General features: G+C 41.9%; 1 protein-coding gene across 3 annotated transcripts in view; it reads right to left on the reverse strand.

Annotated features, from left to right (window-relative positions):
- cog1 (component of oligomeric golgi complex 1) overlaps positions 1-13122 on the reverse strand; it is a 38435-nt gene that overhangs the window by 20489 nt on the left and 4824 nt on the right. For all 3 annotated transcript variants that reach the window (XM_085963755.1, XM_085963753.1, XM_085963754.1), the window contains exons 3-8: positions 10779-10960; positions 10385-10555; positions 9912-10068; positions 6945-7155; positions 3541-4341; positions 2283-2429 (exon numbers count right to left, since the gene is read on the reverse strand). In XM_085963755.1, the coding sequence (XP_085819881.1) occupies positions 2283-2429; positions 3541-4341; positions 6945-7155; positions 9912-10068; positions 10385-10555; positions 10779-10960 (1669 nt within the window). The remainder of the gene's footprint in view (positions 1-2282; positions 2430-3540; positions 4342-6944; positions 7156-9911; positions 10069-10384; positions 10556-10778; positions 10961-13122) is intronic.

Here is a 13122-nt window from a genome sequence, read left to right on the forward strand (position 1 = left end):
CACAGCCTCTGACCTGCTCTTGTAGCCAAAGTATTTTTATGTTAAGTTTCTGGTCAATGGTGACCCCCCCCAGGACGTTGATGGTGGGAGATTTGGCGATAGTAATGTCATTGAATGTCAAGGGCAGTGGGGTTAGACTCTTGCTTGTTGGAGATGGTCATTGCCTGCCACTTATGTGGTGTGAATGTTACTTGCCACTTATCAGCCCAAGCCTGAATGTCGTCCAGGTCTTGCTGCATGCAGGCAAGGACTGCTTCATTATCTGAGGAGTTGCAAATGGAACTGAACACTGTGCGATCTTCAGCGAACATCCCCACTTCTGACCTTATGATGGAGGGAAGGTCTTTGATGAAGCAGCTGAAGATGGTTGGGCCTAGGACACTGCCCTGAGGAACTCTGCAGCGATGTCCTGGGGCTGAGATGAATGACCTCCAACAACCACAACGATCTTCCTTTGTGGTAGGTATGACTCCAGCCAGTGGAGAGTTTTCCCCGATTCCCATTAACTTCAATTTTACTAGGGCTTCTTGATGCCACAGTCGGTCAAATGCGGTTTTGATGTCGAGGGCAGTCACTCTCACCTCTGGAATTCAGCTCTTCTGCCCATGTTTGGACCAAGGCTGTAAAGAGGTCTGGACCCGAGTGGTCCTGGTGGAACCCAAACTGGGCAGGTTGTTGGCGAGCAAGTGCTGCTTGATAGCACTGTTGACTACACCTTCCATCACTTTGCTGATGATTAAGAGTAGACTGATGGGACATTAATTTGCCGGATAGGATTTGTCCTGCTTTTTGTGGACAGGACATACCTGGGCAGTTTTCCACATCATCAGGTAGATGCCAGTGTTGTAGCTGTACTGGAACAGCTTGCCTAGAGGCAAGGCTAGTTCTGTAGTTTAATAGCCAACTAATTTCCTTAGGAAAGAGATGAGCAGATCAAGTCAGTCCTAGATGACTTGGCTGGCAATGAGAATCTAATCAATCCACTGTGGCAGACTCTGTAATATAATAACTATGACTGGCAGGTCCACAGTACTCCAGGGCACTGTTGATGATTGACGAGAAACCTGTCTCACAGATGGGGCCTGGAGGGACACACCAGTTAGTGTAGACTGAAATTATTCTCAACTGGTTCCAGATAACTCTAGAACACAGTCTTTTTGTGACCACTTACCAAACACACAAGGTGGTAGTCCTAGCTGAATAGGCAGTGGGAAGTTTAGGAGTGCCCTCTCCTAGTAAGAATGACGTTTTTTCAGCTGGTTAAAATCCAGTAATACTTCATACACACCAACTCTTGCCAACTTGCACCAAAATTTTCTGGGCTTAGCTATGATTAGGCTCCCATTTACCATTAATGTCATAAATCAGAAAAAAACAGCAAGAGTACTGTGACAGAAGCAAAATAAAGTCAACAGCAACCACTGCTCTTCCCCAAATTAGTACTTCAGTATTTTTGTGACCAGTTACTGTTAATGAGCTCCCTTACTAATACAGGAAACTTTGGTTTATCCGGAGGTTAACTGTCCGGAATGCTCGAGCCACTGGCAAAATTCAGGAGTCGGTTCAGTAAGTTTTTTTTCTTTTCGTTGCTTTTTTTTCCCCACTAGTCAGGCTCTGCAAGGTCTAGCTAAAGCTGTTGCTTAGCTACAGAGACGCTTGCAAGCTACGGCCGACTGTTTAGAAGCTGTTGCTAAGCAACAGGGTTTGTTGCTAGATACGGAGCTCAAAAGCTTCCGTATGTTTTAACATTAGCGCTGGTTTGTCCGGCAGTTTTGATGGGACGGCAACAGCTCGGTCCCGTCGGTGCCGGATAGCACAAAGTTTCATGTAAAGGGAAAATATTTTTTTTTTTTTTTTTTTTTTTTTAAAAAGGGATTTCACATGCAATAATGTTGAACATGCACACTGCATGCAAACTTTGTGAAAATATACATTTTTTAAAAACACTTTTACTATCACCACCATCGCACCCCACCCCGCAAATTCGAGTACTTTGGAGATAACCCTCCGTAACAACAAGCAGTCCTACAATAAGTACAACACATATATAGGGAGGAGCTGAAGAGCATACGCGGTTGTTTGGGGTGCGGCAGGGGGAGTAGCCCGTGTGTTAGGGTCCCAACTCCTCCCATCTTATTGGTAAAATCATCGTACAAAAGAAGTGGAGGTTTTATACCAGCATGAAGGCAAATTCATACACTGATAATTAAGGAAGACTGTCAGTGATTAACTAGGTCTATGAATTTGAGCCAAACAGCTCCAAAATAAACAATCCTTCCAACCTGGACAGGAAGACGAATTTTGGACGTTACACTATTTCCAGCTTCTGTTTCCTCTTGAATTTCAATTTCATCCCAGCTGGTGGCCGTAGATAAAATAGCTCCAGCTGAATGAGTGTGCAATGTTTGAGTGAAGCGGTAAACAAGAGCCTTAAAGAAGAAAATCAAAAATATTAAGTGGCAATAAAAGGAATGATAAACCAAGAAAGTAGAACGACTAGTCTTCACATCAATCCTAAAGTAAGTGAGTGTTTCTGTTTCCAGCCTCCAGTTACAACAATCCCAATGCACCATGATCGAAGGAACTGGTGGAATTGTTCAATTGGAACAAAAACCTCTATTATATAGGGTTAACAGATGAAATTAAATCAGACAAAAGAAGCAATTACCTGTCAAAGTGACGAGTGCTCCGTATAAAGCAACAAACCCTGTTGCTTAGCAACAGCTTCAAAACAATGGCCACAAGTTGCAAGCGTCTCTGTAGCTTAGCAACAGCTGCAACCACACCCTTGCACAGCAACACATGGAGGAAGGCAAGTAATAAAAGTAACCTGAACCTACTCCTGAATTTTGCCGGTTAACCGAGATTTCCGGTTATTTAGGTGCCGGTAAGTCGAAAGTTTCCTGTATGTGTGTTATATATGCAATTCACTCTTCCAGCTCTCTGATATTTGAATAGCAACTCGCCATTCAATCTCCAGTCTCAGCTCCCACTATCTATTTTGCTGGGGTGTCTTTAATTTTAAAATCAGCATCAGGAGCCTGGGCTGAAGGAAAAATTATGATCTAAACATTACAGTCCCAGAGGAGTGGAACAACAACTGACAGTAATGTGCTCACCTCCTCTTGTGCAGCGATGTAGCAACTCTGCCTCCCAACTTTAATTCTGGTTCTTACAACCAATTTAAAATTGCCGATAGAGGGACATGAGATTAAAAATCAGCAGCACAAAACTGAACTGAAATCAGAAGGGAGCTGTCATTTAAATATCATCGTGCTGGGGGAGCAGAGCAATAGCCGACTGGAATACACTCCGGGACAAACATACTTTCCACAAGGAAAAAAAAAATCAATCTCACGGTCCTGTAACTGCTCATCAAATGTTTGTGCACCAGTCTTTCTAACCTTTGGTTACCCCTTTGAGCAGAGGGATGAAATCCAAATTGACAGAACCCCTTTTTAAAAACAATTCTATAGTATGTAAGCACTGTAAAATTCTCCCTTAATAAACAAACATCAGCAGATAAAAGTAGTCACTGACCTTTGATATGCTAACAGTCCAAATCCTATAAGCACTCGTGCTCTGTTGCAACAGCTGATCCTTGACTTCCTGCCACTTAGCCTGTGCTGGTTTCACTTCGTGCAGCTTCCCCTTGCCCAGCTTCTTGACAGGACGGGGCTCACGTACAAACAGATCATTACTACTCGACTTGCCCAAAATGCACTGCTTTAGGTGAGGGCAGAGTTCTCCTATAGACTGGCATAACCGAGCCATAAAAAGGACAGCGTTGAGATTGCAATCGTTAGGAGAGTACGTGCAGTTCCGTAATCTCCCTTCTGCCATTTTAAGCTCTGCTTTCACACAGTCCAGGATGTATTGTACGCAAGAAAGGCAATGTGTCCGTAGCATTTCTTCAACCTTAGCTGTATCAGCGTACCTATCAAACGCCGAGCTCTGTAGCTGTGAGGATGAGTGGTCATTTAAACTGTCCTCAACAGTAGAAGAATCTGGTGGAAGGTACATCACTAAATCATCCAATTTAACTTTTAACTTGGAATCAAGTGCCGAACAGAAACTTTGAACACAAAGTGTGAGAGCTTGGGCCTTCATAGAGAGTCCACTCTTTACAAACTGGCTCCGGTTGGCAATGCTGACCCAGGCAGTGTCTGGTAAAAGGTCATTACTGCTCTCTGACCAAAGAAATGCAGCCACATTGTATTCAAACTCAACGGGTTTGTTCGAAAGAACGCTGGGGTTCTTGGCCTGCAGTTCCTGGAGAGCTGAAACTAAGAGCTGTTTGGAACTGTTTGAGATGGATTCCAAACCTTCTTTTGTTAGTGCCTGTAAAGAAGAAGAGCTAGTAATAGTGCCCAATAGAACCAAGTTCCCCAATTATCACCTACAATATTCTTAATATTCATTAATTACATTTTAAATTTTGTTAACTAAAAGTGACAGCATTCTTTGATTTTGGTCTCAATGGCGACAACAATAGGCATTTTATAAAGTGCTTTTAACAAAGAAAAACTTCTCAGGTCTTTACAAAGATAAGAGCTCACGGAGTTGGGGGTAATATATTAGCATGGATAGAGAATTGGCTAACTAACAGAAAGCAGAGTCGGGATAAATGGGTCATTTTCTGGTTGGCAAACGGTAACTAGTGGGTGCCACAGGGATCGGTGCTGGGACCTCAACTATTTACAATCTACATTAATGACTTGGATGAAGGGACCGAGTGTAATGTAGCCAAGTTTGTGGATGATACACAGATGGGTGGGAAAGCAAGTCGTGCAGAGAACTCAAAGACTCTGCAAAGGGATATAGACAGGCTAAGTGAGTGGGCAAACATTTAGCAGATGGAGTATAATGTGGGAAAGTGCAAGGTTATCCACTTTGCCAGGAAAAATAAAAAAGCAAATTATTTTAATGGAGATTACAAAATGCTACAGTTCAGAGGGACCTGGGGGTCCTTGTGCATGAAACACAAAAAGTTAGCATGCAGGTACAGCAAGTAATCAAAAAGGCAAATGGAATGTTGGCCTTTATTGCAAGGGGGTTGGAGTATAAAAGCAGGGAAGTCCTGCTACAACTGTACAGGGTATTGGTGAGACCACACCTGGAGTACTGCGTACAGTTTTAGTCTCCTTATTTAAGGAAGGATATACATTGGAGGCAGTTCAGAGATGATTCACTAGGTTAATTCCAGAGATGAGGGGGTTGACTTATGAAGAAAGGTTGAGCAGGTTGGGCCTATACTCATTGGAATTTAGAAGAATGAGAGGTGATCTTATTGAAACATAAGATACTGAGGGGGCTTGACAAGGTAGATGCAGAGAGGCGGTTTCCCCTCATGGGGAAATCTAGAACTCGGGGGCATAGTTTCAGAATAAAGGGTCGCCCTTTTAGAACTGAGATGAGGAAGAGTTTCTTCTCTGAGGGTCGTAAATCTGTGGAATTCCGTGCCCCAGAGAGCTGCGGAGGCTGGGTCATTAAATACATTTAAGGCGTAGACAGATTTTTGCAAGATAAGGGAGTGAAGGGTTATGGGGAGCAGGCAGGGAAGTGGCTTTGAGCCCTAGATCAGCCATGATCTTATTGAATGGCGGAGCAGGCTAGAGGGGCCAAGTGGCCTATTCCTGCTCCTATTTCTTATGTTCTTAAAGCTTTAAGGATAAAATGAACACCAAGCCAAAGAAGGAGATGGTAGGAGCAGTGACCTAAAGCTTGGTCAAAGATATGGGTTTTAAAAATGGTCTTAAATGGAGAAGAGGGAGGTGAAGAGGCAGGGTGGATTATAGAGAGAATTCCAGATCATGGGGCTTGGATGTGGAAGACATAGCAGCTAATGGCAAGACAATGGGAGGTGGTGCCTAAAACGGCAGCATCTGAGGAACAGAGAGCTTGGGAGCAGAAGAGGGTGGAGGATATAAAAGGCATCAAAGGATATGGGGAGAGAGCAGGAATATGGTATTGAGATAGAGGATCAGCCATGATCATACTGAATGGCGGAGCAGGCGCGAAGGGCCGAATGGGCTACTCCTGCTCCTATTTTTCTATGTTTCTATGAGAGTTACAACACTGGAGGAGGTTACAGAGATAGAGAGGAGCGAGGTCATGGATGGATTTAAACACAAGGATAAGAATTTTAAATTTTAGGCATTGAGAGGACTGGGAGTCAATGTAGGTCAGTGAGGACGGAGGTGATGGGGGGAGCAGGATAGGATATAGGCAGTGGAGTTATGGATGAGTGAGGTTTATGGAAGGTGAAGGATAGGAGGCCAGATTGGAAAACATTGGAATATTGAGTCTGGAAGTCACAGAGGATTGGATGAGCGTTTCCGCGGCAGAGGCAGTCAACGTTACGGATGTGGAAGCAGGCGTTCTTAGTGATGAAAAGGGCACGGGTCAGAAGCTCAGCTCGATGTCAAATATGACTTCAAGGTTGTGGACAATCTAGCTCAGCCTAAGGAAGCGGCTGGGGTGGGGTAGGGAATGGAGTCAGTGGCCAGGGCTGATGATGATGGCCCACGTTATAATTCTAAACAATTGGCAGGTTTGTTCTGCAAGTTCAGAACGTATGACGAGAATCTGATACTCTGTCTCCCTGTGTAATGTTATATTGCTGGAATTGTAAGAGGTAAATAAAATTAAATTCTTGGCTTGATTTTTCAAACATTTTAGCAATTATAAAATATAATGTTCCCGGCTTTAACCTTTGAAGCCCATCTTTCGCAGTTATTAAAGAGGCCACAGGGGGAGTGGATCATTTCCTTTCGTAAATCCACAGATAAAGAACAGATTTACAATGTCACTATACGTAGCACATTAGTGATTTGAACAGTAAATAAGAGATACTGTAAAACGGAAAATTTCAAGGAATCACTAGCAATGGATTAACAACTAAGTTGTTTGCATTTGTTCGGCTAAGGCTTGATGTTATCTACCTGTAATCTGTCGAGGAAGAGCTGCTGAAGGAAGTCCTCCCAGAAGGAGAAAGGTTTCTCCAGTAGTCGGCAGCACACAGTTTCCCAGTTCTGACTTATAGATTCACTGGTGAGGAGTTCCCACACGGCATCTCGAATTCCAGCAAGACCCTTCAGACTTTTCACATAGATCAGCAGGTTCCCAATTCCCATCTTTATGTCATCCTTACACCTTTAATAAAAGTGAAAGTCTAGGTCAGTACTAAAAGATTAAATCACCGCATTTGAGAATCTATATATTAAAAATCTCACAATGGGCACACACTTTATTCTCACAAATTTTACTTCCTGTTTACATGATTTTTGGCCATAAATTTCTGTCAACATCTAACATTTTAAATTGCTATACCCTGTACCAGTATTCCCCATTCTATTTTGCCATATTGACTATCATGATGCAAATTCAGGCGCTGACTACTAGGTGGCTCTGTCGAGCAAAATTCTGAAATCTCTTCCAATTTGATTGTCATCTTGTATATAAAAATTTTATGCTCATCGTATATAGTGTCAATGTCACGAAAATATACTGGTAATGAATGAAAAGTGATGGTCTTATCGAAGATAAGTGTTACAACAGATCCTAAAAACCAGCTAAGCATGTAATTTATTATTGGCATAAGGCTATGATAAAATGTATCTGTGAATAAAATTTCCAACTTAGTTTATTGCTGTGTACATTTCTCTGTTACAATAGCATTAGTTACAATCAGTTTCGCTCAGTGGCAGTACTCTATATTAGGACATAAGATGTAGGAGCAGGAGGCCATACGGCTCCTCGAGCCTGCCCCACCATTCAGTAAGATCATGGCTGATCTTTGACCTCAACTCCACTTTCCCACCCGACCCCCATATCCCTCGATTCCCTTAAAGTACAAAAATCTATCGATCTCGGCCTTGAATACACAACGTCTAAGCATCCACAGCACCTTGGGGTAGAGAATTCCAACGATTCACAACCCTCCGAGTGAAGAAATTCCTCATCAGTCTCAAATGGCCGACCCATTATCCTAAAACTATGTCCCCTAGTTCGAGATTCTCCAGCCAGGTGAAACAGCCGCTCAGCATCTACCCTGTCAAGCACTCTCAGAATCTTGTATGTTTCAATGAGATCACCTCTCATTCTTCTAAACACCAGAGAGTATCGGCCCAATCTACTCAATCTCTCCTCATAGGACAACCCTCTCATCCCAGGAACCAATCTAATGAACCTTCGTTGTACCCCCTCGAAGCCAAGTATATTCTTCCTTACGTACAGAGGCCAAAACTGAACACACTACTCCAGGTGTGGTCTCACCAAAGTCATGTACAATAGCAGCAAGACTTCCTTACTCTGTACTCCAACCCCCTTGCAATAAAGGCCAACATATCATTTGCCTTCCTAATTGCTTGCTGTACCTGCATGTTAACTTTCTGTGTTTCATGTACAAGGACACCCAAATCCCTCTAAATACCAACATTTAATAGTTTCTCACCATATAAAAATATTGTTTTTCTATTCTTCCTACCAGTGAATAACCTCACATTTCCCCACATTATACTCCATCTGTCACGTTCTTGCCCACTCACTTAACCTGTCTATAACCCTTAGCAGACTGCTTGTAACCTCCTTACAGCTTACTTTCCCACCTAGCTTTGTATCATCAGCAAACTTGGATACATTACACTCAGTCCCTTCATCTAAGTCATTAATATAAATTGTAACTAGCTGAGGCGCAAGCACTGGTCCTTGAGACACCCCACTGGTAACAGCCTGCCAACCTGAAAATTACCCGTTTATTCCTACTGTTTTCTGTCCGTTAACCAATCCTCTATCCATACTAATATATTAACGCCCACCCACCACCCCCCAACCCCATGAGCCCTTACCTTGTGTAACAATCTTGTGTGGCACCTTAGCGAATGACTTTGAAAATCCAAATATACTACATCCACTGGTTCCCCTTTATCTACCTGCTAGTTACATCCTCAAAAAACTAGTAGATTTGTCAAACACTATTTCCCTTTCATAAAGCCATGTTGACTCTGCCTAATTATATTATGATTTTCTAAGTACCACTTCCTTTATAATGGATTCCAGCATTTTCCTGATGACTGATGTCAGGCGAACTGGCTTGTAGTCCCCCGTTTTCTCTCACCTCTTCTGACTATTTGGAGTGAAAAGTTATGGGTTCAAGTTCGACTCCAGGACACAATGGCATAATCTAGGGCAAACCAAATAGATGTTGCAAGGAGGAACTTTCGGGCTTTCCAGTTGGATGAACTATGGTCTCTCATATGTAGTGATCCAGTGACACTAAGTAAATGTTGATATCCTTTCATAAATAAAATGCCAGTTTGTATTCAGATCATTCTCAAAAACAAACAAATTGAAATACTTTTATAGGCAGAGGCATAGTTTGACTTCTCCAGAAAAAAAATCTTTTGGAACTTTTGCATAAATAAAAATGACCACAGGTGTGTAATCAGCAGTCTGTCACACTTGAAATATTAAAGAAATAAACACATTTTCTTCATAAAATTTCCCTCAATGTGAAGCATAGTGCTGTTTTTTCTTTAAACAGGTATGCTTACTCACACAAACACGTGGACAGCTCCTCCGTTTTAAAAAAGCACAATATTAACTTCACTTCAATAAAACTTCTGAAATTTGTACGCAAGCTTTTCTTTAAATAATTCTGAAAAACCACCAGACACTGGGAAAGCTCAGAGTAAAGAGGGACACGCACAAAAAAGGGGAAAGGAAGGAAGGAGGCGAAGAGAGGGGAAGAGGCAGTAAATCTCAATCTTAGCGATGAAGAAATCCATAAGCTCTTTGCATTTGGTGCTAAAATTACTGTTGGTAGGTCATCCACAAAGTGACTTATTCTAATGCCACTGGTTTCTGCTCTTCAGTCTTCAACAATGTGCAACTAAAACCCACTTGCTTACATGTTGATCCATTGCTGAAGAGTATCTCTCAGGTAATCACGGTTTATTGGATGAGCAAGGGTCCTCAGAGATGGCTGAAAATCCACAATAGAAGGTGGCAAATATTTGAACCAGGTCTCAGATTTCATCTCCTCTTTTAACACTGTGATTCCTTTATCTGCAAACATTAAGCAAAGATGTGTTTAGTTGCCTTGGCCCATATTGTGAACACAGCCAAAAATTCTCACCAATATTTGCAAATATGCACTCTGGCTGACATTGCATTCAAAACCACAGCTCCTCACAATTGGAATTTTCGACATGACACAATCTGATGCTGTTTTTATACACCAGTACTTTCATCAGCGTAGCGTGAGCAATCAGTTCCAAGTTAAGCAAGCAAAAAGGGTAAGATCTAGAATCACTTCTGTAGGCATGTTACATCTTTAAGAACAAATTTTAATAGCAACTGACATTAATAGATCCGCACATACCTGCTGGGGACTCACTTGTGATGGATTCCAAGGTAGTGAAGAGAAGGCCACAGGTTAGTGCAGTGTCTGGCACTTTCCCTTGAGTCGGTGTGTAAAACACAGCTTGAGCCTGATACATTGTGGTGGCTAACAGCTCAACCAGTGAACACACCTGTGCCTTAATACCAGCACCTAAAGACAGAACACTAATTAACTTCTGCAAGGTTCAAAAAATGTGACTTAGCTCTCAATCCTTGAAAGTACCATTAAAAGGTAAACCCAAATTCTCAATCCATTACCATCAACCTCAGTCCTTGGTCACAATAATAGACAGTTTCTCTTTTCATTTATTCAAAGGCTAGATTCAAACACTTACTCCTTTTTCTACAGAAACGGGACCAAGACTGGTACTCACCATGGTGGGGTTGGTTAAGTAACTGCTGAATCGCTGATTTCCTTGCCAGAAGAAAATCAGCGAGAGCTTGGCGTGGTGAGCTGTCTTCCAGGAGCATTATGGAACAGAGAGCCTCCGCAATAGCTTGGTCCGATACTGCCCGGCCCTTCAGAAGGATTTTACTCTCCTGTAAAATGGATGCTCTAAATTAAAAAAAACAGATGGACTTAGAAACTGTATTCGTCCCATTCCAGAACAAAATGAAGCTTTCACTTCACAGATAATTAACTTTGACACAATAGCCCTCACCAAAAACACAGATTTCATTCTTTAGGACTTAGAGTAAGACCAAGAATAAGTTCTTCCCACAAAGCGGAAGAACCACCAATGAAATACTGTATAGTACATGTAAAAACTGTTAGACAGCGCTCATTTCTGATCATGTAATAGAAAAGACAGGAATATTTTCACTTTGCATCCAATAATTACAAACTATTTCAAGTCCCATGTGTGTCATATACAAACTACAGCTCTCCTACATTCGTCACTCACTGCACTTTTAACCCCACCTTCAGAAGTGCGAAATCGCCGACTGCCGTTTCATACCAACAATCTTTATCTGTGATCACTCTGACTGAGACTGTTAAATTCATACCAACTACAAGTGATTCGGAAGGCAGTTTTAAATCCAAAAGGAACTGAATTCATTTTTTTTTTATTCAACAAAGCTGCAATGTTGCTGCAGAATTGGTAAGCTTTTGTGCAAACACATGCAATTACTAAACGATCACACTGAAAGGTGCAAATATACTTCACATCCAGTCCTGTACAGTGGGACACGCTAACTGGGGGATGGCAAAAAGGTTTTTGTCTGATACCAAGTGGATTGTATAGCCTGAGTGAACCTCATTAAGCATCCTACTATGGATGTGTGGTTGATGGAGAGACAACCCCACCAACTGGATCAGCTAAGGAAGAATTTCAAGTGTGGCAGTGGGAATGGGGACCAATATGCCTCTGGTTATCCCAAGAACCCTGTAACCTGATAAATTTTAATATAGAGAAGGATCATAAATTCTCTGTGCAATCTATTCCATGATCTAGCATTTGGAAAGAGATAGCCATGCCTGTTGACAGCACAATTTCTGCACGCAGGTTGAATATTTACATTATAGCTATATTTGCAGCCTTCAGGCTATCTTCACATCTCTAACCGTTCATAAAGCCTCTGACAGTCCTGACACCAGGTAGTGAATGGAGCCATACCCATTATCAGCTAAGATCTACTTCTACAGAAACATGGTTCATAATCCAAACATGGGTTAGTCATTTTTTTTTATAATTGGGGATTGTAATTAACACCCTCCAGGTCTGTTGGACGTAGTGACTCCCCAAAGAAAGGAAAGCTTTCTTGGCAATTATTTATCATCTATATCTGATGTTTTTGTTTTTAACCTATCGCTAAAATCCCAGCAACAAATTTGATCATCTAAACCGAGGTATATAACTCTGATCAGTATTGACAAACAGGGAAGCATAAAGAAACAAATCAACAAAGCTGTACATTTTGTTGTAAAATGTTAAGTTAGTTCATTGTCTAATCAGAAGTAACATCTACTTAGATTCAAGGTGGGCTAATTTTCCCAATTCCCTGAAAGCATTCAACAAAGTACTATCTGGCACATCTGACCTACATCCTTTTGTCGGTATCTTGAAAAGGTTGCCAAACGTGATATTTGGCATTAACACGGAGCAAAAAGGAACCTGCTGCCTCGAGCTGGCACCCCACCGATCATTCAAAAGAACCAATCCAAAGATTAATTTGGGATCAGAATAGCTAGGTCCTATCTAATACTGCAATGTACTACATCCTCTCAAACAAGTTACAGATTGGCCCTGTCTCACTGTCCTGGTTTACTTTAGAAGTGGCAAATAAGCAAAATGCTTTGGTAAATGGAAAAGTTCAGATGAGCAAGGAGATAGAAAAGCCTACCTCAATTATGAATTTTTAGTATAAAATTAAGACAGTCATCAAGAATAATGTCACATTAGAGTGGTGGATCATAACAACAACAACTTGCTTTTATGCCAGACGGATTCCTGGGATGGCAGGACTGTCCTTTAGGAGAGATTGGGTCGACTAGGCCTGTATTCACTAGAGTTTAGAAGAATGAGAGGGGATCTCATTGAAACGTATAAAATTCGGACAGTGCTAGACAGACTGGATGCAGGGAGGATGTTTCCCCTGGCTGGGGGGTCTAGAACGAGGGGTCACAGTCTCAGGATACGGGGTAGGACATTGAGGACTGAGAAGAGGAGAAATTTCTTCACTCAGAGGGTGGTGAACCTGTGGAATTCTCTACCA

The sequence above is a fragment of the Somniosus microcephalus genome, chromosome 21 (assembly GCF_052327205.1).
Source record: "Somniosus microcephalus isolate GS21.2 chromosome 21, FLI_Smic_1.0, whole genome shotgun sequence".
NCBI lineage: Eukaryota > Metazoa > Chordata > Chondrichthyes > Squaliformes > Somniosidae > Somniosus > Somniosus microcephalus.